At 37.5% G+C, this 24,200-nt stretch overlaps 1 protein-coding gene across 2 annotated transcripts in view; it reads right to left on the reverse strand.

The window, feature by feature from the left end:
* The window catches only part of COL4A1 (collagen type IV alpha 1 chain), a 128,010-nt gene that overhangs the window by 36,489 nt on the left and 67,321 nt on the right, over positions 1 to 24,200 (reverse strand). For both annotated transcript variants that reach the window (XM_071743138.1, XM_071743148.1), the window contains exons 3-24: positions 17,651 to 17,740; positions 17,516 to 17,560; positions 15,923 to 15,967; positions 15,751 to 15,813; positions 15,598 to 15,651; positions 15,426 to 15,452; positions 14,122 to 14,205; positions 13,944 to 14,006; positions 12,847 to 12,882; positions 12,664 to 12,705; positions 11,041 to 11,130; positions 10,432 to 10,467; positions 10,226 to 10,285; positions 8,081 to 8,125; positions 7,908 to 7,961; positions 7,397 to 7,438; positions 6,474 to 6,567; positions 5,782 to 5,817; positions 4,054 to 4,218; positions 2,210 to 2,305; positions 1,197 to 1,280; positions 429 to 499 (exon numbers count right to left, since the gene is read on the reverse strand). In XM_071743138.1, the coding sequence (XP_071599239.1) occupies positions 429 to 499; positions 1,197 to 1,280; positions 2,210 to 2,305; positions 4,054 to 4,218; positions 5,782 to 5,817; positions 6,474 to 6,567; positions 7,397 to 7,438; positions 7,908 to 7,961; positions 8,081 to 8,125; positions 10,226 to 10,285; positions 10,432 to 10,467; positions 11,041 to 11,130; positions 12,664 to 12,705; positions 12,847 to 12,882; positions 13,944 to 14,006; positions 14,122 to 14,205; positions 15,426 to 15,452; positions 15,598 to 15,651; positions 15,751 to 15,813; positions 15,923 to 15,967; positions 17,516 to 17,560; positions 17,651 to 17,740 (1,422 nt within the window). The remainder of the gene's footprint in view (positions 1 to 428; positions 500 to 1,196; positions 1,281 to 2,209; positions 2,306 to 4,053; positions 4,219 to 5,781; positions 5,818 to 6,473; positions 6,568 to 7,396; positions 7,439 to 7,907; positions 7,962 to 8,080; positions 8,126 to 10,225; positions 10,286 to 10,431; positions 10,468 to 11,040; positions 11,131 to 12,663; positions 12,706 to 12,846; positions 12,883 to 13,943; positions 14,007 to 14,121; positions 14,206 to 15,425; positions 15,453 to 15,597; positions 15,652 to 15,750; positions 15,814 to 15,922; positions 15,968 to 17,515; positions 17,561 to 17,650; positions 17,741 to 24,200) is intronic.

The following is a 24,200-nucleotide window of genomic DNA, read 5'->3' on the forward strand; positions in this document are numbered from 1 at the left end:
AGACAAACTGCCTAGATACAATGTATGCTAGCATTATGAGATTCCTTAGATTACACTAGATGGCACTGTCTGTCTCTCAATACATTTGTACACAACAGTAAAGAGTTATTGGAACGACCCAGGAGAATGTCAGGGCAGACCTGCAAAATCCTACTTTTTATCCAACATCAGCCAGAAAGTCATGTGTCCTGCTGAGTTCATATGATGGGCAAACACAGAAATATAATCCATTTCTGACAGCTCTTTTTTCCTCTCATAGCTCAACCACACTGCTTCCTAGGTTATTATGATAGGTATGATTCCATTATTTTATCATATCACTGTGCTAGTCTGTTTTTAAAGAGAACTATTACACAACCACACCGATGATCATATTGTTTGATCACAATCCTCACAGGACACATAGCATTTGGCAAGGCATTACTTACAGGTACCCCTGGAAGGCCATCAAGTCCAGGTAAGCCTCTGTCACCCTTGAAACCTGATTGCCCTGGGAAACCTTATCAGAGAGACAAAAATACAATTCTGTTTATTACATGCTTTTACAAATAGCTCATTGTATGTGAACTCTTTGTGATCCTCCTCAAATTGTTTCATTCCACCCCCAGTTACATCAACATAATGCTGCTAAAGTCAGTGAAGTTATTTGGATTCATGTCTGCACTCAAACTCAGAAGCTGACTTCGGAATGAATTCACCTTATTATTTAGACCTATTGTGTAGCCACTGCAGTCTTGAAACCACTGAAACCATATTCATTTTTTTCAACAGGCCACTAGAACAAACATTAGGTATAATATCACTGTTTGCATGTGAAAATTCCTTAGTAGAGTAGCAGGAAAAATAATTTTTTGGGCCACAGAATGTAATGGTAAGACTGGAAATGCATGTATGGGCCTCTGCCATGCCTAGGCACATGGGGCAAATGCTTCCTTCATTATTTTTAATTTTCATAACCTCTAGTAAAACTATTTTGCCACAGTTTGCAAAGAACCTCCACTGTTCTGCTTCCTTGGTGTTTCTTGTTGATTTCACCAGAACATCAGAATGAACCCAAAAATAGGAATATTCCATCTTTTTTTCTTTAGCTTCACAAATAATTTGACTACTGGGACAAAAAAACAATTTCATCATATCTGCTGCATGGTTAGTTTGTAGCCTATTAAGCTAATTCTTATGTGGTTAATGAGTTTTACCTGCTGGACCTGGTGGCCCTTGTGGTCCTGGAAGTCCAGGAGGTCCTACTTGATCACATAAGGCACAGGTTTCACCTTTGTCACCTGAAAAGAAAAATCCAACAAAACTACTGAAAAACAATGAAAATATTTAAGACAACAGCAAGCAGGTGGTTTCAGAGGCAAATGTCAACTTAATACACTTATGCTGAAAGGACAAAAATAAGTGTGCTACTTCTAATTATGTGCTTCAAAGTGAATTTATCAACAAAACTCTTATTTTTTTTTTCAAAGGAATGGCATGAAAATCAACTTCAGTTTTACCCTAGAGACAACATTTAACAGAACATTTAAAAGGAACCAGGTGGAAGAAGATGAAAAAGAAAAGAAGTACATGATAGGTACAGAAGAAATTAAAAGGTTGTACCAGAAAAAGGAGAGCCTCTATATTCACTGCAATTTTTCAGTTTTAGAAAATTAGTGAGCAGAATGAGATTAGGAAGGATAAAACATCATGTAAATTACTACAGCTCATTTTTTATATGTCCATTTAGTCCATGCTACTAAAACGTATGGTTGGCAATCCTTTTATTGGTGTTTCAATTTTAGTTTCAATTATACTCATGGCAATGATTCATAAACCATTTCCATTCCCAATTCATCTGCCCCCAACTCTTCATCTCAGAATTCACACCTTAAATTGCCATGAACAGTTCAATTTACACTTAATGCGACTACACTCAACCTTCTTTCTTCCCAGTTCCTCTTTCAGCCAAGTGCAATCCTTTATCACTTTCCAGCAATGTCTGGGCTAAGTGAAACGTAAGTGAAGTTTGTGTCACATAACTCAATACACAATATCTTTCCTTTACTCTTAATCTTACTTACCAGAGACTCAAGAAACATCCTCCATGTCCGTGAACTATTTGTTTAACTAACTTTAAATGCATTTTCTATGGATCCAGCCTAACCTCCTCAGCTTCTACATACCCAATCTCCAGGTCAATTAGAAAGCATTCACTTCAAGGTATTACCTTTCTCTCCCATCTCTCCTGGAAATCCATCTCTTCCTGGAAGTCCAGGAATACCTGGTGCACCAGGTTCTCCCTGCTGGCATTGATCAATTCCATCTGCAATACAATAAATGCAATAAAAATATTGTTTGATGATGATGTTTGACATGCATTTAAGAATGTCCCAGATTAATGTATCTATAAAGAGTGACAGGTCAGGATAGCATTTTACTTTTCTATTTGATTTCCTTAGAAAAATTTAACTGGGATTCTCTATTCTGCTTATAAAAAACATGAATTAGAGGAAAAAAAAGCTCTGCCATAATAAGGTTACAAACAACTTTCATATAAAATCTATTTTATGGTAAGTTTTGGCAAGGAGTTTGCTGTGAGTTAAAAATTGCTGGTCTGACAGCAATGGAGAATTGTGAAGTTCTGAAGAATTTTATTACACAGAGTTTTTTCTACCCTGACTTCTGTTTTCAATATTTTAGGAAACTTTCTATGTCCAGAGCACCTTTACAACATTTATTTAACTTCTTCTCATGGATCAAGCTTCCTGAAAACAAGAAATTCTGTATGTTTGCAACTGAAATAGTAAGAAGTGAGAATATTTGGCAGGGTTAACATGAGAATACTAATTGTGCTCATTCTCTCTGATGATATGGCACAAGTTCTGCCTGAATACAATATGACATCATTTTGGCCAAAGTGTTTGGGAAGTTTGGCAAACAACAGTTAAATGAAAACGAATTGTTTTCCATTATGCATTTGAGGAAAACTAAAGAAGTGCCCGAGGAAGTAGCAGAATTAAGTAGTGACAGTAACATGTTGCATGAAAACCAGGAATTGCTCTTATTTTTAGGGCAAGATAAGATTTATCTACTTAATTCCATATTCTGGGTACTGCTTCCTTGGCAAATACAGCAACACCTAGGTATCTTCAATTGTTTTTGAAGTATTTTTTGCTTATGAACTCCATAGAGAATAATGTTTCTCTCAATAGTTTTAGACTACCTAAACTACTGTAATAGGAATATAATTCTTTATGTTAAAATGATCATTTAACTCAACTCAATCAGTATCATCTATAGCAAAAGTTTTCCTTCAACAGAAGAGTTAAAACATCAGTTGTAAGGAGCAATAAAGCATTGGCCACTTTGATATGTAGTTTTTTCATTGCTTCATTGCAGAGCAAAATCAAAGCATTTTTCTATTTAAAATACTTTATCAGACTCAATTAAACATAGCTGTATAATTTTGCTGTCATTACTACAATATTATTATGTATTTGTCACATCATTACTAGTTTTTCATTTACCTCTACAAAATACGTGATGACCCCACTCTCCTCTAAGACAACTTCCTCTTAAATTAAAAACTTCTGACAAACAAGTCTGCAGTTCTTACACCTGTTCAATCTCTTACACAGACTGGTATTGCAAACTTGTAACTTGTGATATAGAACAGCTATCTTTTATGCTAGGAACAATATTAATACCTGCTATTTTTTAAACTGTAAATTTACAAATATCTCTAGGTTGGCAGATTAAGAAACAGAGGAAAACCAATATGTATTAAGGGAAATTTTTGTTTATATTTTAACATTCCATAATGAACTTCTGAAGATATTTTAAAAGACATTTATTTAGCATAGAATCCTTGTCCTAGCAAGGAAACAAGAGGCTTTCATCATCACAGAACAGATTTTATTTGATCCATTAACAACTCAAATATGTTTCTTCCATGATGTAGAAGCATTCTGACTATAGTTCTTATAATCTCCTATCTTTTCTCTTTTTTATGTGCATGCAGTGTGCATTATTGAGTCTTTATTGTGAAAAGCAACTGAGAGCTTTACCTACCTGTTACACCTGGAGGACCAGGTGGGCCAGGCAACCCTGGGGGACCTGGGAAACCATCTCTTCCGGGGGGTCCAGGTAAAGGGAATCCTGGAGAACCCTTTTCACCTTTTTCACCTCTCTGTCCAGGGACACCAGGTGATCCTACCCTATCGGGAAGTGGTCGACCTTTGGAGAGAGTAAAACATACATGAAAAATGTGACAAGTGAAAAGACAGTAACACTATCAACATATGAGCTTCCATTAGGCTTCTGAGAAAAATGAAGACATGCTAGAGGAAAATAAAAAAGGGATTGTATTTTTACTATTGATTATTTTTTCAAAAATGAGATTATATACTGTCTACAGCTCAGAGTAATTCCTTTCAGTCAGGTCCCAAGACAAATACACCTATCCTCTACTAAGTGCCTTTCTGACATAAAATTGAATCAACTTTTGCTGGTAGTTAACAGTGGCAATACAGGAGTTAATTTAATTACTACACTTAGTAACTGTTACATACTTCCTTATCTCCTAATAAACCAAATCTTAAACACACCTAGCACGTGACAGTGTGTCGAAAAACTTCAGTATTTAACAATGCTAGCAGATTTCAGGAATGCTAAAAGCAAAAATCATTGTAGGAATAATAAGCAAGCATCAGGCAATAAAGACAAGCAGTTAAACAGCTAGAAAAATCCTTCCTTAAGGATCTCCTTCTAGCTATTTATACAGTCATGCAGGTCTTCATATTTTAGTAAGTTATTTGAGTTCACAGCTAATCACTTGACTTGATTGCTAAACCATTTTCAGCCTTCTGCAACACTGCGGGAAGATATGAAAGTCACACAAATCTCAATTTCTGTAGGGTAGTGACAGACTAAAGAGCTACCATGGTTCTTGTCTTGTCACATAGAATCCTTTAGGGACTATTACAGACCGTGGTATATGGTCACTCCTCTCTAAACTGTGAAAAATTTCCTGGAAATTACCTGAACCTGGCTCACATTAATTTCATATCTAGCTCAGTGTCAGGATAGAAACTGTGAGCAAAGGAGGCAGTGGTAGTATCACTGTAGGATGCATTACAGTCAGGTTTCCACAGATGATTTGCTTAATTTTTAAAAAGCAAATATCGTGGTGTGGTTCAAATACATATCATATATCTATAGATATAAGAAGTGCTGTCATGGATATGAAGATGCTAAGACTATGAAGAAGGAAACAGTCGCAGATCAAAGAAAGAACCTTTACTATGTGTAGTCAAAAAAAAAAAAAAGCTGGAAACCTTCAGGAATGACTTTGATCTAATAAAGGTTATTACTTCTCCCTGCAAACCTTGCTTTATTGTATTTATGCAAACAGATACAGAGCTGGAATGAGAGCAAAATAAATTACCTACTACACATACACAGGGACATAGGCAGATGCCCATGGTTTGCAACTCTCCTAGCCCAGTGAACCCCCCACCCCCATTCTCTGGGCTCTCTCTGATGACCTGTGCACACGACTTCAATTTAAACAGAAAGTTATCAGGGCTCTACTCAAAGAGCAAGGCTGGATCACATCAGAGACACAAGAAAAGCAGGAAGGGTCTCAGGGGGATGATTAGACCTCTGGAAAGGACACTGACTGGGGGTGTTCTGTAAGCCAGGCAGCAATTGGCAGCAGCCAAGGAGAACATCTCTCAGGACTCTTCACTCAAGAACACAGTGAAAATGTGAACAAAATCAGTGGCCACGGACTCATACCTGGAGGTCCTGGGATTCCTGGTATACCAGGGAAACCTTTAGAAAAGAAAGGTTTTCAATTAGGCAGTGAAATCATCAATGCTAATATCAGTGAACCTTTAACACATATATTTATTTAAGTACATATTACAATCCTGAACCAAAGGCTAAGCTAAATAAACTAGAAATATCTCCAAACAATATTTATGGAAAAGGCCCTGCTGTTTGCCATCTTCTCCACTGATTTTTCTCCAATAGGGTAAGGTCTATAATGGCAAAAACAGGAAAAAGAATGCTTTATTTTCCCTTGTTACTGAAGAATTTTGTAAATTCTGAAAGCCATTTCAAGATTAAAATTTAGCTACCTATTTTTCTAAAGGAGTCTGAAAATTCTCTGCACTATTATCCTTTTTACGCTTGTGTTGATTTCCATCTTCCTTAAATAATCTCACTGGATTATTTAACTCTCATAAAAACAGATCCCAATTTATCCTTTACCAGTCTTTAACTGAAAGGCAGACTTACTTATGATGAGAAGAAGCACCCCACAAACCACAACAAAATGTAATAAACTGAAAGCAATTATATAAATAATTTGAACATATCAATGTCATATAGAGCTCCTGAGCTGACAGATAGAGCAGTTTTGATTTCCTTTAATAAGAAAACAAAAAGCATAAATCAATCAAAAACAGGTAAGACAAAATACATACCTTTTTCACCTTTTTGACCTTTCACTCCAGGCAAACCAGAAAGTCCAGGATCTCCTTTTTCACCAAAGGTATCTACTGGTCCAGCATCTATAACCTGAGTCATAGAACAAAGACTAGAACACTAGGCACAAACAACTCTATTCTCATTTGTATCTCCTCCATTCTGACCTCAAGGTACAGAGGCTGTTTTGCTTTATGAAAACAATTTTGTGCAGTTTAGGTTACACTTGCAATTTCAGCAATACTGCTGCAAAAGAGTTGTAGGTGTTGAGGAATTACCAGAGAAAAAAAAATTCCCTATTCTACTAAAGTTATTTCATATCAGCAATAGGATTGAGGGGAGAGCTTTATAGCACCTTTCTGATGAAGAATGATTCCAAGAAAGCTCAGCATGGTCTAAGCACTGATACATTAGATTTGTACTACCTGCATTTTTAAAACACTGTGTTTTGACAATTTCTGCTAACATTAATATGATCTTAGCGTGTAGGATATTAACATTTGCGCTACAATATTCAGGAACCATGCATAATTTTAAAATCAGATGTTGGAAATTTCCCCCCATGTGTAGGGAAGCAGCACCACCAATGATGTATTGGAAATGTTAAAAAAATTACAGAATGCAAAGCTGGCAGACTTACTCTTTTGAACTTTTAGATGCTTTGTAACGATTAACAATAGCCATAAAAGTTCAAAACATCTGACATTTATATTCTTTGATAGCTCCTTTCCCAAATTTCAAATATACTTAGAGAATCACATGCAACTTTTGTTTTCAATAAGAAAAAATGAGGACATGACTGAGTAGAATAAGATCAGACCATGCAGAATCTTATTTTTTTCCACATTGTGTGAGCATTTTTACTTTTAAAAAAAAATGTAGTTTCCTTTATGTTTAAAATAAACCAATTTATTTTACTTACTCTTCCTGGAGGTCCTGGGAAACCTCGTTCACCTTTGTCACCCTAAATTAAAATAAAATTGACAGTTTAAATCCAGATAATATTTTCTTCCCCACAAAATAAGATTTCCTTAGCAAATAAACACTTTGACACAGATTTATAGACTTTAAACCATGGTAAGTACCCAGACCATTATAACAAACAGTAAGTAGTTTGTGGGCCTGTTCAGCTTTACACTATGGAAAGAAAAACTGTGATTTTTAGGAAAGTATATTTGTACATCTGGTGGCTGGGCAAAGAGCTATGAAAATAAAGCCTGCGTTAATCAGTTCATATAAAATATATAAACTAGGGATGCCAAAGCTACCTAATTTTGACTTCTGAGTCTCTAAGTCACGATTTTAAAACTCAGTAACATTCATTTAATGACTTTATGAGCATTAACTGCTTTAATGCACATCTATGAACACATGAAACAAACTCTTATCTCCTCATTCTGTGTGATGGAAAGCAAAGTTCTCCACTTACGCACCTTGGCACCAGGCTGCCCAGGTTGTCCTGGAACCCCAAAATCACCGGGTAAGCCCTGTTTGTAGAAGACAGCAAAAACAGAAAGGACAAATATAGTTGTATCTTATTTATAAGACACAGACAATTCTTTGCTTTGAACACAAGACACTACTTGAAATGCAGTAAAATACATACGGGTTCTCCTTTTTGTCCTGGATCACCATCTTTTCCAGGCTTTCCCTGTAAAACACCAAGATCCATTTTGCTTAAACAGCCACATACATGTAATTTCTAATTCATGATAGGTGAAACACTACAATAAAAAAATCACTGTTGTAATTCATTCATCAAAGTGTGCTAATGCAGCTAGCAGTGCAGAGGCAAACTATGACTGCCTACTGCTTATGTTACTCAACATCCTACAAGCTGCAGAACTAATCCTGCAAATCTCTTCCCAGGTCCAGGAATAACATGGATTTCCCAGTCAAGGAGGCTTCAAAACAAAATATATCAACAACACAGGAAATTGTAATCAGAGCCAGAAACTTTTCCCTTCATAGCAATACCTTTCTATATACATATATATATATATATACTCTCCAGCCTCATAAAACCTTACTCATTGACATCCAGCACAAGGCTTAGAAAGTGGCCCCGAATCAGATCTCATGGTTATGTGGTGGTAAAAACACTTCCTCTAAATTGAAAGCTTATATTACAGCTTACAATATAGCTCATATTTCAAATCATAAGGCAGATTATAACCTGGAATCCAAGACTCCCTCCTCCAAAGCAAAATGATTCACTATTAGACCACTGTGTTACCTTACAGAGGAGAACAGATTCCCTCCCTTCCTCTTCCTATGGACTGTGAAGGGGCTGGCACCTAGGCTTATAGCCTAAAATCCACTGGAGGCTGGCTTGTAGTTGGTGTCACAGTGTTTAGATTGTATACATATCACAAGAAATATGAATACGTCCCATAAAATCAAGACAATGCTTGTACTTAAAAAGTATGTAGTGCATGCATTTCACTCTAAAAAAACCAGTCACACCAATTTAGGTAAAAATATTTCATCTAAAACACTGCAAATAAAGGATAAATAATACACAACCAACATGAACAGGCCACCACCACTAAACTATGCAGCTATAGTATTTTACGAAGAAGGGTTACAGGTAATTTTTAACAATTGATTAAAAACATGATCTGTAAAGCCAGGAGAGTCTTCATATGCACACTGTGATTGACACTAATCATACGGTTTCATTCCACAAAAACAGACTATTAGATCATAACATCTGTTCATTTTTCAAACCTTATCTTAATTTCAGAAGTTACTATAATTTCCTTGAACAACAACAATTATATATAAAATAGCTTGGAAACTTTCCTCAGAGAACTCTGCAGAAGTTGAAAGCTGCATTTTTGAACAACTCAAAGATGCTCGTTTCCTCAACAAGTTCTAGACCAACATTTCTCTATTCTTCCAGCTTTCAAGCCTTTATTTACTGCAAGAGTGAAAATACATACATGGTAACATAGATAATCCCTTCACCTATGTTTACTGAACACACAGGATGACCATTTGACCTTGAAGTATAGTAGAGTTATTTACTCTTTTTTATGTTGAAGTGCAATTCCATATCTATGGATGTGCTGGCTCTTTTTCTAACCGTTTATGAAGATGTACAATTTGGGAAACAATACTTTAGCTATGTCAGCACATAGAAAATGTATGGATTTGCTGCCAGCTCAGCTATAAAAGGTATAGCATGACTCATGGAGAAATTGTATGGATGAGACAATGATATAGGTCAAACGAGGTATCAATAGCTGAATTTAGAGCTTTAAGCCTCTACAGTCAGGCTAGAAACCAGCAAGTGAACATAATCTCAGTCATCCAAATTTTTAGCTCCCTAAAATGTTTTTGTAAGAAATGGTACCTTTAGTTTAAGCAGGTTTATTTTGTATATTGCACATAAGAGCATTTAAAAAAATTCAACGAGTTCTATTTCACTCAAGTCATTCCTATAGATTGACTTGTTTTGCTTTGCTTTTCCTTCTGGAATGACTAAATTTTGATTCAGCTGGGATCAAAGGGAGTCTTGCCTTTGCCTTCAGCACTACAAGTTTCTCTTAGGTGTCTTTAGTTATCTGAAAGCATCTTGCATATTAATATTACTTCATGTTATTACTACTTGGACTTGTACACGTGGCCTGCAGCAGAATTTTTGTTTGAAATATACCATATTCACTAATGGTTACTTACTGTAATTAGCTTATGGAAATGATACAAGGACTGTAATTATAGTATTGATAAAGTTGAGCATACTTACCCTTGGGCCAGGCCTCCCAGGGTCACCCTTTTCTCCTTTGAAACCTGAACCTGGCAATCCCTGGAAAAAACACACTGTATCAAAAAACTTGCCAAATTCTAAAGTAAATTTGCTTTTATCAAATAGCTATAAAGATATTCAGGGCCATTATGAGATTCTTCACAATTTTTATAGTAACAAAAAAAAAAAATCTCCACAATACTCACAGGGACTCCTTGTTCACCTTTTTCACCTGGATCACCCTAATGAAATTACCAGATAAATGTAGATTAGTAACAAAAATCTTAAACATTCTTCATTCAGGTTGTAAATCATTTAATTCTTCATGTCAGCAAAAGTACATCTACTCCTGCTCTCCACTTCAAGAACCATGCCTAATAATATGATGTGCAAGAAGTTAGACAAACCCAATGTGGATCCATTTAGCCAGTTTATTATACTAGTACATATTGATAAGACTGCCTAATTCAATATTTTAAAAATTCATTAGAACTCAGATCCCATGAAAGTGATTCTGTATCTGAGAAGTCCAGCATAAGCTACTCAGTTCAAAATTTTAGAATACTTGGTGTTTATAGTATGGTGCTTATCAATCCATGTTTCTCAGAAAATATTCTGCTGTGTTACCTATTTATGCATTTATCATATATTTTTCAGAAAGACAATAAAATTTAATTCATTAAGTAAAACAGAGAAATTGAATATTTGTCTGCAGTTGACAATATTTTCTTTTTCCTGTTTGACTTTTGTTTGCTAATTCCTATTGATCCTATTTTAATGAAGAGCACAACAAAATTAATCATTTAGTGTCTCACCTTTTCTCCTCTTATGATTTCAGTCCCTTTTTCCTTCATATGTGGTGCTGGGCCTGGGGGGCCTGGAGGGCCCCTTACCCCTTGTTCTCCCTGTCAATACCAAATCCAGGATAGTCCATTGAAAACAAACATTACTTCAGATAAACATTACTAAGAACAAACATTACTAAGACAAATAACACTAAAGAGATCTACCACTCACTTTTAAGTATATAAATAAATGGGGGGTTAATTTTTTTATTTTCCAGTCAGGGAAAAGGTTACATATGGAGTTATGCAAGACACAACTATATAATGGATGACAGACAGAGACTGCCCTGAAGAAAGATCTCTGAATATCCTTTTTAGGGTATAGATTGATACAGAATATCAGGAACATAATTATTACAGTAGTACAAAAAAGCTTTTTAGTGTTTCCTTTAGGAGGCAGAAGATTAGGAGGAAAAAGGTCAGGTGCAGAAAGTCAAGGCCTGAAGGAAAAAGTTGGTCAAAGTTTGCAGTGTTTCATCAGCTTTACAACTGTTGGTAAAGGCCACTTTCAAGATGGTAACTCTGGATCATACTTTGTGAGTATGTATGTGTCCGTAGGAAGGTCAGAACCTCATCTCCTTACATATTGCAAAAGCACTTTCTTTTACAGTAAAACACAAAAGGCTTGGTCCACTTCTGTCAAGCAATATTATTTTTTTTTTTTCAGTGAAGAAAAACCTGAGGAATCCAGGAAATCTCCACATACTTCTACGGCCAACATTTTTCAAGAAATTTCATGATAATAAGGTAATCTCAACAGTGTGTCATGTAGCAAAAGTACCTAAGTAACCCAATTTTCTTATACTCCAAATGCCTGTCCATGGCACTCATGAGAAGCTTCTGGAGAAGGACTCTGACATATTATCAGTTTACCAAATAAGCCATGACTATATGTATTTTTTGGCTCCTGAAAATGGAAGATAAGGCACTTTGGCCTAGACCTCTCAATGGGAAGACTTAGACATTAAACCTAACATGTTTTACCTCCCATTTGATGCTGTTTAAGAGAATAAATGAGATCCTGGAGCACATCTATTGGCTTAGTTTCACTTGAAAGTAAACCTGTCTGTGTGCTCTGGAAACTCCTCCTGGTCGTGCCAAACTAGGGTGAAAAGTGACTACTGAAAAATCTGTTTGAAAAGTATACACTACCAAACTAAACTAAGGCACAGGCTCACAAGAGTCCTGGCACAATTAATTCTGGTAATTCTGGACAGAGCACATTGAACCTCATCCCTCAGAACTAAACTGACTTTAAAAAAAACTCATGATGAGTCCTAATATAATAATAATAAAGAGAGTAAATGTTTCCAGATATGCCTGCTGCAAACTAAAGTAGTTGGTACCAGTCAGAGATGCAAAACAGGGTAATGACCTGAATTAATGTCAAGTGTAACATCATTATGAATAAAGTCTGTAACCACTCATAGTCTTTGTCCACTTAGGTGTAAGTTACAGATTTACTCAAGTCTTCCAAAAATTACAGTGCTGATTTGCTCCACCGATTGATTTCAACAGTTTATTTATTTATTTAAAGTATCAAGAATATTTTTCACAGTTATTCTCTGAATAACTCTTAAAAAGAGAACTTACCTTTTCACCTTTGGGACCCTGAAAGCCCAAGCCCATGTAGCCCTGAAAGCAAAAATTAGACATATTTGATCATTTTTTAATCAGCAGTGAATACATGAATACACGCATATGTGAAGGTATTTTGGACATGACAGAAGCTGAGAGTTGACAAAAAGACTTACTCTTTATCATAAAATGTCTTACCTTCTCGCCTGGGAGTCCTGGTGGCCCTGGGGGACCCTACAAGACAGTATATTTTAGCATATATTTGTATATAGCACCCTAGTTGAAATAATACTTTGTTCTATAAAGATGGTAAAAATGCAAATCTTTCAATTAAATCAAGATGTAAAGTCTTTTTCTGCTACTCTCTGTAACTCACAACTTAGAATAAATAATAAAACCAAACAGAATCTGCCTAATGTATCTCATCAGACATTGTTTTGCAGTTAAAAGTGTTGGATTTAATCAGCATCTTGTCAAGATACAGTAAAGAAAACCCAACATCACTGTAAGAATAACTTTATTGCTGACTTTTCTTTTTTGCAGTTTTGCATGGTAAATATCAATCCTCACTCCTCTTTCATTAAAATTGGGGTGGGTTTTTTGCACCAGCAAGTGCAAGTGATGACCAAACTGTACCACCACTTTTCTTCACATCACTTTCAGTTTTTCCTTCAGAAGGGTAAGTTCAATAGACAAAAACATTGGAAGTAACTGATCCCTGCCAGTCTTACCTGCACCCAATACAGGAAGGAAAGATACTGGGTATCTGCTAGACCTGATAAAATGTCAAATAGCTGAAATGCCTTCAGCATTTGGCAATTACCATAATAACAGACAGTTCATATCCTGCTTTCCACAGCACCATTTACTGTGGCTGCCCATAAAGACAAGTCAGCAAACATTTTGATTTAGATCTGGCTGCCAGGTTTGTGTTTGTTTTCTATAAATTGAGGGGAAAGAGGAATAACTATGACAACACCTCCCACAGAAAAATGCCCCCCAAGCATGCAAGAAGAGATGACTGTAGGACCAGCTGCTATGGAAAGCCTATGATACCCACTCATTCCTGCCATGGTAGAGTCCAAGAGGCTAATCATGAAGCCTGGATTAACAGATTATCTTTTCCAAACCCCAACAAACATCAGCTATACACACCAGCTGTAACTTTTTGATAATAAAGCTCTAATTTATATATATATATATCTATAAATTCAATAAATTTATATATATATAATTTATATTTTTTATATATATAGATATAATTAAAGGTCAAATCACTGTGAGAGGAAACTTACTGGTTCTCCTGGAGGCCCCTGTGGCCCCATTGGTCCCTGAAATCCTGGAGTTCCAGGTGGGCCCTATGAAAAATTAAAACAGCATAATTAAAAAGTGGTAATTGGTATTTGGTAATTTCATGATACTGATATAATTTTAATTGAAGTTTGCTGATATTCAAACATCATTTAGACTTACAGGTAGTCCAGGTTGGCCAGGAAAGCCTTTGTCACCTTTTCGCAAACCAGGAGGTACAAGACCAATTACTTCACCTGGATCTCCCTATAATAAGAAAAGAAAAAGAATAGCACTTGAACATCCACTCAAATACAGGCAAAAAATGTAATATTGAGATGAAAGGAAAGTTGGAGCTATGCAAAGTTTGGAATCAATTGGAAAGATGACTTTTAAAGAGTCACTCTTTTAATTCAGTTGAAACATAGCAAGAGAATAAAAATTAAGACCTTAATTGCCAAATTTTCTTTAAAGCCACAAGAAGAGATTCCAGGCCCAAATCTTCCTTCATACCATAATTTCATATACAGTAATGGATAATGAGAAAGATTTCCCCACCAAATCTATCCCTGCTATAGTGCCACCACACAATTAGAGCATCTGATCTGAATGTTGAGAGAAGTGGTAACTTCACAATCACTTTTTCCTGGCTGAGATCTTCAGTCATATACCCAATTTTGACATAAAAGCCATTTATGGCATCCTTTTTCTTCAAAATGGGAATCCGCTTTGTCTTACTTTAGAAAACTACTATGATCATTACCTGCTTCTTTCTGTCTCTTTTTTGATCTCATTTTTCCTGCATTTTTGTACAAAGTTGCAATATCGTAAATTATTTTATTTCAGGACTTCAGGTAGTCATGTCATTACAAATCTGAGATTACTTTAGACATATTCTTAGCTTACAGTTCCAAAGCATAACTGTTTATTTTAAAGAGCAAAATCTTTCTCTTGACATCCAATATTTCATTCTCCATATATCTCAGACCAAGATACCTAGTTATTTAGTTTCATTTTCTTTCTTTATGAAAAAAAGCATGTTAGAAGCTTCTCATATTATGGGCTTTATGACCTTCTTCAACAAATATTGTATGTGTAAAAGTGTTTTGATAAACAAAATATCAATATGAAAACACTTGAAAACAATTGTATGAATCATAAAATCTATCAACATTTTTATGCACAACCACATGGCCACCACACTACTTATACATAATTAATAATATGTACTGGTTTTTTTCCACTGGAATACATGTAATACTTACACTTTTAAGACCTGTATGGAACAATACATATCTTCAAGTGCTATTAACTGGAGGTCACCCCACTGTCTTTATTTAGTGGGACTGTAGAACAAAGTACAAAATGAAACATACAAGTAGAATTGCTCAGTGTTTAAGTGAGGACTTCTAGTCTTAGAGGGTGTAGACTTCACCATTATTCACCTTGTTAGCAGTAGGATATGAACACACTTAGAGAAAATGTACCTTTATTCCAGGAGGTCCCGGGGGTCCCTGTGGAAAAAGACATACTTGATGTTATTTTTCCTCAGTACTGTATATTTTACATCTTATACTCCACATAATTTCATATAGTTATATTTGCATTACAGGAATCAGAGTTGAAACAAGTGAATCAAGTATGAAGGAATCTACTTACTATGCTCCCAGTCAGTCCTGGTAAACCTGGTGGACCTACTGGACCTCTTTCACCCTGAGGAGAACAGAAAAATTAGTTTTGTTTAGGGAACATCTGCTTGAGGGATGCTTTTATTCCAACACAGAAGTGCTGTTATAAACATGTAAATGTCACCTTTGTGCCATTACATCCTGGTATGCCAGGTGGACCAGGAGGACCTTCTTGTCCAGGAATGCCCTACATGAAAAGAAAATAAAGAAATCAGCAATATTTGCAATAAACCAGGTCAGAGGTCACAACGAAAACTTTGATGCTCATTGTAAAAATACATATACTTCATACATACAGGAAGGCCTGGGTTTCCTGGAAAGCCTGATGGTCCTGGGGGGCCCTGCAATTGATAAAAACATAAACTGAAACAACAAAACCACAACACAGGAAAGATGAGCTGAAGCCTGAGTCACAAATCCAGTGCTGGCAGTTCAGAAAAAGTAACAATTTCTTTTAAACTTCCTTGAAAAAATTGCTTTAATCTTCAAAACCTCCCAAACTTGGCACCTTAGCAATCAATAACTAAAAGCACATTCTTTAACATTTCTAAGCAGGAATATGCATTTTGCTTTCAACAGGAACTGTAGCAGAGCCTTATGTACTGATAAAAAGAAATGCAGAGGTGCTGCCTTCTCACACACATCCTTCTTACAATGAAATTTACTGCAGGCACCTCTTCATAGTAGAGGTGAAAAAGTTAAAGCACTGTGAAGATGCTTCTCCACCTTTCATACTCCAGTGTATCAATTCCATCTTATTATTAAAAATCTGCTGGGTTGAGATAACTCATTCTCCTTGAACAGCTTTCCAATAAAATGAATCAGGAGTTTGACTTGACACATTATTTTCATCCTAGCAGTTATTTATTCATGTAGTATTTCCTAATACATGTATTGTGAAGCAGAGAGTGTGCATAGGAACATTGCACTCAAAGAGTACATTTGCATCTTCCAAAACTTTGTTATTGCTAAAATACAGTCTACTGCACTGTAGCACACAAATACATTTTCCAGGAGATGCCAATTTCTGTTATTAACACTCAGGATAACCCAGTGTATCATAGACACCATAGACTGAAATATGGATTTTTTTGTCTAGCAGAATACCCCTGCTGTAACAGCTCAGAAACTGCAGTTTATTCAACAAACTCTACGTGCCGCAGTAACTGCAAGCAAGTAGAGAACAAAAGTGAGATGGCATTTTGAAAATCTGTGAACAAGAGGGCATAACTGAAAATGTATGCATCTTTACTGCTCCAGTCATTTGAATCTTTTTTCATTATTCCATTGTGAAACACGAAAATGCTCAGAATGAGCTTGGGACTGCACAAGATCCCAAAAGGCACAGCCCTGGCTAATAGAATGTGCTAAAGGAAGTATTATACATGTGCCACATTAAACAGAAATGAAAACAGGAAGGTTAAAGGCACATTCAAAGGCTCTTCTAGCCAAGTCAAGAGACCTTTGTCCATAGCTTTAATTTGGCTCTGCACCCTGTGCACATTTTTAACACGTATGTGCTCATGGGTGTGTCAGCTTCTCTGCTGGAGTGCTTTAGGGAGGTTAGATGGCAAACATAAAGGAGAATTTTGCATGTGGTAATAAGGTTGGTTCATATTCAAGCTGGAAAAAAGCCCCTTGGTGTGTCAGAAAGATATCAAAGGCATACTGAAACCAGTGCTGTTGATGCAGGGGCAATGCAAATGGACAAAGGTACTGACTGCCCAACGCAGAAAGCACTTCAAAGGCAAAACCAAGAATTCTAAAATTATTGTGAAGAGCATGGGGATGTCATTGATTAACTCAAAGAAAGACTTGAAGGCAGTCATAGAGAATTAAAGACATACAAACCCATAGACAGAATTGCAGAAAAATAGGTTTGAACTCACTCTTGTTCCCTTTGTTCCTGGCAGTCCTGGTTCTCCAGTATCACCCTGCAAAGGAAAAGAGATAGCTTTGTTATTCCTAGGGACAATAAGTTAGGGAAATCTCAGTGTTTTAAATATTAAAGCCTAAGTTCTTACCTTAAGTCCTGGTGGCCCAGGGGGACCTTCAGGTCCTTGCATTCCAGGAAACCCAATCACACCCTGTAGTCCTGGTAGGCCTCTTTCTCCCTATGGAAGAAGAAAACTCATTAGCAACTGAAGCTGCTTCTTCACACAACCCAGCAATCCCCTTTTTCTGTGCTCAAGAAACCTGCTAGATGGCAAAAGCTACATGTGACAGCAAACATTTCATTTTGGTAATTTAAAGAAATCTTACTATAAATACAAGAAGTATTTCTAGTTCAGTAACAGCTTGGCAGAAAATAAGTGTGGCATAATAGAAAAGCAGTTCTTGAATGTCAATGAAATCTTCTTTTTCAGACTCCCTATTAACTCTTGTTAATAGCATATTTACACTCCTGGGATCAGGAAGGCCACTTCCCTCTCGTAAGACCTATCTGCATTCCCATTGACATGCCTCTAAATCCTGGTAGAATTCAACCCCCCAAAACCACAATTACATTTCTGCAAATTGCAAATATCGCTGTTTAATCACTGAGGTATGAATGGCAAATAACACTCTTTACATATCATTCACAAGAGCAGATTTTGGAGACTATGCTTGTCACTTAGTCTTGAATTCTAGGGTAGTTCAGAGACAGTGCTTTGAGATCCAGGTTGTTCCCAAGGAGCTGAACCCACAGATTGTATGTGTCATCCTTTAGGTTCTCCTTTAACACTATATGGGACAACTGTGTTTTCTGGGATGGCCCTCTCCCAATAATCTCAAATGTATTTAGATCAGATAAATCTTCAGACAGAAATTCCACCCATACTCTAGATCAATACTGAAGCCATCATACATTCACCATACATGGACTCCAGTGAAATCACGAGGAACACTGAATAAAGTCTGCAAGATCTACACACTAGGGAGAGGGGAAAAAAATTATGCATATCAAAGCCTGAGAATGGCAAATAAGGCAAATCATTTCATGTAGGAATTACCCAGAGTTCTCCTTTCAAAGTGTGCTGTGAAACAGGGAGAAACACTTGTGGGAATATTGCATGAATAAAACAATGTGCAAATGCAAAAAAGGAAAAGGCAGACAAGTTCAGACAACAGCTAAAAAACATGACACCCACTTTAGAAACACAAAACACAGACCAATTTTCAAAGAATAGCAACAAGAATATAAAGCCAACAAAGTTCAAAACACACAAAGGAATGCTACAAAAAGATTTAAGTATTTTTAGTGAAAACAATAAAAGATAAGACAGCTATTTTTACTTAACACACAATGCAGTATCTGGATTTTAGGATGGTTAATAGCAAGAAACTTTTATCCAGTTTGCTCAGGACAAAGATTCCCAGAAATATGTCAGTAACCTGCAGAGTTCATCTGAGGACAGAGTCCACAAGAGAACATCTGAGTTTCAGAGAGCTCACCCTTCTTGTATGTATAACAGGCATCTTGCAAAGAAAAGTTTATGATATGCAAGCAGAAGAAACTGAGTGATGACCTGCAGACATGGTACTAGTTATGCTTTCAGAAGATAAGAGGAATCAGAAGATTTGTGGAGTTACTGGGATTGATGTTGGTTTTTAGCCCCTTGGCAAGGATTTTGTTAAGAAGATGAAGAAAAAAGGGAGAAGAGAGGTGACTGACAGATAAGAATAGCAGGGCCAAGGAGGGAGGACTGGAGAAAACTATAAATGGGATGATAAGAGCATGAAAAACAAATCAAAATAACACTCATTTATTAAAACTTCCTGCCAGGAAAAATTCTCCTGTTGCTTCTCCTTTTCTTTCTCCCCAAAAAATATTTTTTTCAATAAAAGGGTAATTTCTGAGGGAAATCATCAGGTTTTGCTTGAAATGTTGAAATGGCATGATCTCTTCTACTTGCTCTCCAGAATTCTCTGCACAGTTTGAAAATAAGGTTTTCTTGTAACCCAAATCTGAGGCAACATGTTAGACCACAAAGCACAGCAAAACAAAGCAAACAACAGAACAGCTGAAGGAATAGATCTGTAAGTCAGCTGTAAGAGGTACAAAGTCCAAGTTCTAAAGTAACCAGACTTGTTTTGAAAAATATTTTAAGGAAGAATGTATCAGTATCCAGGCTCCTGAATGAATGCTGAAGTAAATAAAAACCTGAAGGCTATCTGAAATGTTAAATGGATTACTGAAGTTCTTAAACATATACTTTAGCCAACTAATTGGACTGCAGGAACACTTGTTCCTGCAAAACCAAATGCTGTGTCCCTTAAGATCAGATTTTTACACTAATCCCTGGCTACATGCTCTCATGACCTGCTGAGAGATGGACTGAGGAAGGAGAAGACATTCAAGTGCCTAGAATAGGGTTTTCCATTGCTGAAGGAAAGCACAATGTGCAAATGAGAATAAAGCCAGATTATTTTGGCACCCCCAGAGAAATACAAGCCATATGTAACACAACTACTAGTTTCTGCACTCAGGACTTCTATCCATCTGAAGATTTCAACACACTTTGTACCACTGCACCCTGCAGCACAGGGAAATAGTGTTTACTCCATTCTTAAAGATAAAAATGAGGTTTACAGATCAGATTTTCACTTAGTCTAAGGCTCCCTTAAGTCTGTTCCAGCACCATAAAAGGCCCTTAATTTGTCTGTAAATCACTCACTAAGGCAATGACCACTTCATCTGGCAAAGGAGGTTAACTCAAGGATTGAAATAAATAAAAACATGGGCTTCCAAGGCAACTATAGCAAATTCTCTCACAGCTCTCTTCAACCTCCCAGCCTGCCCTGTCTGAGGGGTAAAACACAGCTTCAGGAAGAGGGCCAAGACCATACGAGTCACTTCAAGCTAAGAAACATCAGGTTTCCCTAGAAACAATTCCTGTTACTGACCTGAATGGTTAGACCAATAAGAAAAATAACTGACTATTTGTACAGGACTTCTGGACATCCAGTCAAGCTATTGCATGTCCTTAGACCTGGAGAGCTTAAGGAGACCTGCTTAAGGAGACCCTAGACCTGCTGAGCATGAGGAGAGGTGCAGTGTCCCAGATACTACAGACTCATGGTTTCTTATGCAGGAAGGGAGCTCATCTTTTTGCCTGTGATTTACCAGAGGTAAGTGAGGAAATATAAAGGTGACTTGTGCATGTGAGAGCTGCCAGTTTCCTCTCTGAACACAATTTGCTACCTTGGGTGCTTGCTCTAACAGGGGAGGACAGATGTACCCACTGCTTACACATCGCTCTCTACTCTGCTTTCCCATTTGATCTTACTGCAAAGTCAATTCGGAGTAACTAGTTCAAAGTACTGGGTAAGTTGCCAAAACTTGTGTGGTCTCAGGCTACACAGTTAATGGGACTTTACTCCTCCATTTCATCCATCATAACTCGGAGAATTTAGGACAACCTATTCCACCAAGACCTAAGGATGTCTCCTGGGTTCCAGTTTCTTTGTTTAGTCCATGTATCAGACCGCCTCATTGTATAGCAGTATTAGAACACTAATGTTTCAATACTGGAAAGAAACAGTACTAATGAACAAGCATCTAACTTCAATACTCCTGTTCCAGTCAGTACCAAATTCCTCCAAGAGGTGTTTTGGTTTTTTTTTTTTTTTAAAGAAACTATACTAAACTACAGTAAAATTCTGTCAGTCTTTAAGTATGTACACTGACCAAGAGAGTACAGAAAATCTACCATCCAAGACCTATACAATCACTTGAATGCAGAGCTCTGAGTGTCCTAATGTCACTGGGTAGATTAATTTATAGATTGCTACTTTCCTACCCACTGTGGCTTATCTAGAACTTCAATCTCAGATGAAGCTATCACTTATTATGTTGTGCAGTACAGACATACACATGTCCTGAGGATGCCTTTCATTGCAAGGAAATACTTGAGCAGCATCCTTTCCCTCCTTGCCTGCCCACTTCCTTCCTTCACTCTGTTCCAGCCAAACAGTCCAAGCTGTTCAAGCTTTTGCACTACACTTATGCTGCAACTCACTAAGCATCCACACTATGTAAATTGGCAAGCACCAGATCATCCCTGCTACCCCACTTATTTTTTCCCTCAGCACTGAGATTTCTAGCTGCGATGCGTAAAGAGCATGAGACTCTGACTGCAAAGGTTATGTATTGTTCAAGTTCCAATATCCACAGCTGCAAAACCTTGGCAAGTATTATTGAAAGAGCTTCTGCTTCTTACAAATCAATTCATGAGGCTCAAAAATTAAAACAGATGTAACCAAGGCATCTGTACCTCTGCTGATTCAATGCGAACTGTCAGAAAGCACAAAGGAGAATTCATTACTCAGCTCACAAAAATGAATATTCTGCCACTCAGCTGTTGAAAATGCGGAGGTGCTGTGTAAAAAGACAGCAAGTGCTCAGTTGCTGTTGCACTCATTTAATACATGAGATGCCGATGTTAGCCCAGCATTCGTGAAATGCATGCAAACGGTTTTGCATTACTAGTTCAAATTAAAAGCAACTGAATGGACATCTAAGCAGAGGTGAACCTGTTAAGAGCATAAGTACATGGGCCGGCATTTCTCCTGCCACCTACCTTTCCAAATTAGCCATGAAATGCTGTTTGGCACATGGAACAACTGTGGATTGCTACGCAAGAGTCAAATGAAGTAGTTTCAAAAGATTTAGCAGTAATAAATTAAGTGCTGAGGGGGGAGGAAATAATCACCACCCCATCATAAATTATTTCCCTTGCTATTTTCTCCAGGGACTGCTCTACTGGGAGATTCTAGACTTGAGAGACTTGGTAACATGGATATAAATCAACTGTCTCCAGAAGTGCAGGCTCACAGGGTGTCTGAGCCTGTGTGAATATAATGTTTTCGGGATCTCCAGAGATTCAGGCACATGGTGAATAACAATGTGCAGATCTTCCCAAAGCCATCTGAAAGACACTTCACTTGCCTCTGCCAGCAATTGCCCTGCAGCTGGGACTGTGGGACAGACACGTGCCTGCCCTCCAGCTGAAGAGCAGAAACTCAGTTTTAAGGAGAGATGACAAGAGACAGATGAGCTGATCTACCCCACAACGGTGGCTCTCTTTCCTTCTCCTTCTCCTTCTCCTTCTCCTTCTCCTTCTCCTTCTCCTTCTCCTTCTCCTTCTCCTTCTCCTTCTCCTTCTCCTTCTCCTTCTCCTTCTCCTTCTCATTCTCATTCTCCTTCTCATTCTCCTTTTCCTTTTCCTTTTCCTTTTCCTTTTCCTTTTCCTTTTCCTTCTCCTTCTCCTTCTCCTTCTCCTTCTCCTCCATTCCCATCCCCTTCTTCTTCTTCTCCTTTCCCTCCTCCTCCTCCTCCTTGTCCTTTAAAAGGGACAGCGCTACCTCACTTTTCTTTATAGGAGCTGGTATCATTCCCCCAGCGTCCACTGCACCAGTTCAGCTCGCTAAAGTTCCTCACTTTTCTTTTGCTCCAGCCTCAGTGACCTGAGAATCTTATCAGGTGCCCAGGTGCCTGCCAAAATTGATTCTAGGAGGACACAGCAATACAGGATGCAGGACAGAAAGACAAGCAAAAGCAGCTTCTCACATCAGTTCAGTGGGGTCTGCTTGAGTTCATCCACCAGAAATCCTCAGCTTTGCCTTTGCTGCAAGGGAAACTGAGCTGGTAGCCAACAAATGCTTTACTGTGCTGAAGAAACTGTCTTCTGACCTGTGTCGCTGCTGGCTCTGATGTAACTTGACTTCTCACAAACACACACAGTTCCCTCATCCCAAAAGCTAATGCTTATTGAACTGAAATGCCACCAAGGGCACGTGGCAGAGAAATCCACCTCCTTTAAGATGAAAATTGTGGATGCAGTTTCCAAAAAGAGAGAAATAGGGCCTGAAATTCAGTGATCTTTTCTAGTTTTCTCTTTCCCTCAGTCTGACTTTAGAAACAGTCTCAAACATTGCTTTCGACAGAGACTGGTATGAAGCCTAGGTGTGACTCTTAATAAGAAAACCCACCATCCAAAACATTCATCACACTCTGATGCTCAAGTGTGACCTTGTAAAACCTACAGCACAACCCTTGTGACACCCTAGATGGTTTCTACCCAAATTGTCTCAAGACACCTGAGAGGTGAATTCCGGCTCCGTATTTGTTCAGCTGACCTCTGAGCCCTTCCCAGAACTGGCTTTGAGGTGTAGGACCAGTCCTTACATTGCACAGTGGGAAAGGTTATTGTGCACTCTCAGTAGCACCCTCAGGTCACTGTGTTTCACTCCTCACTGTTTCAAAGACGAAATCGAGGTGGGGAACAGCCAGCTGGAGTATTTTTTACCACCAGAGGGAGCACTGGCCCTGAATATCTTTCAGGATTAAAATAAACATGTACAATAAATATCATCTGTTTGTCCTCAGCTGCACTTACCATTTTCAGTATTTTATTGAAAGTGTGAAGTGGATATCAGTCAAACAGAAATATTGCTATATGCTCACAGGGCAAGTGTCCTCAAATGCACTGAGGATGTTTGTTTAACATTACGAAATTCCCACTGCACATTCTTCAGCGCTAGAATCTATCTGTGCTATAGCTATACCATTTTGAATAATGAGTAACTAAT

Source organism: Heliangelus exortis, chromosome 1 (genome assembly GCF_036169615.1).
Source record: "Heliangelus exortis chromosome 1, bHelExo1.hap1, whole genome shotgun sequence".
In the NCBI taxonomy this organism is placed as follows: Eukaryota; Metazoa; Chordata; class Aves; order Apodiformes; family Trochilidae; genus Heliangelus; species Heliangelus exortis.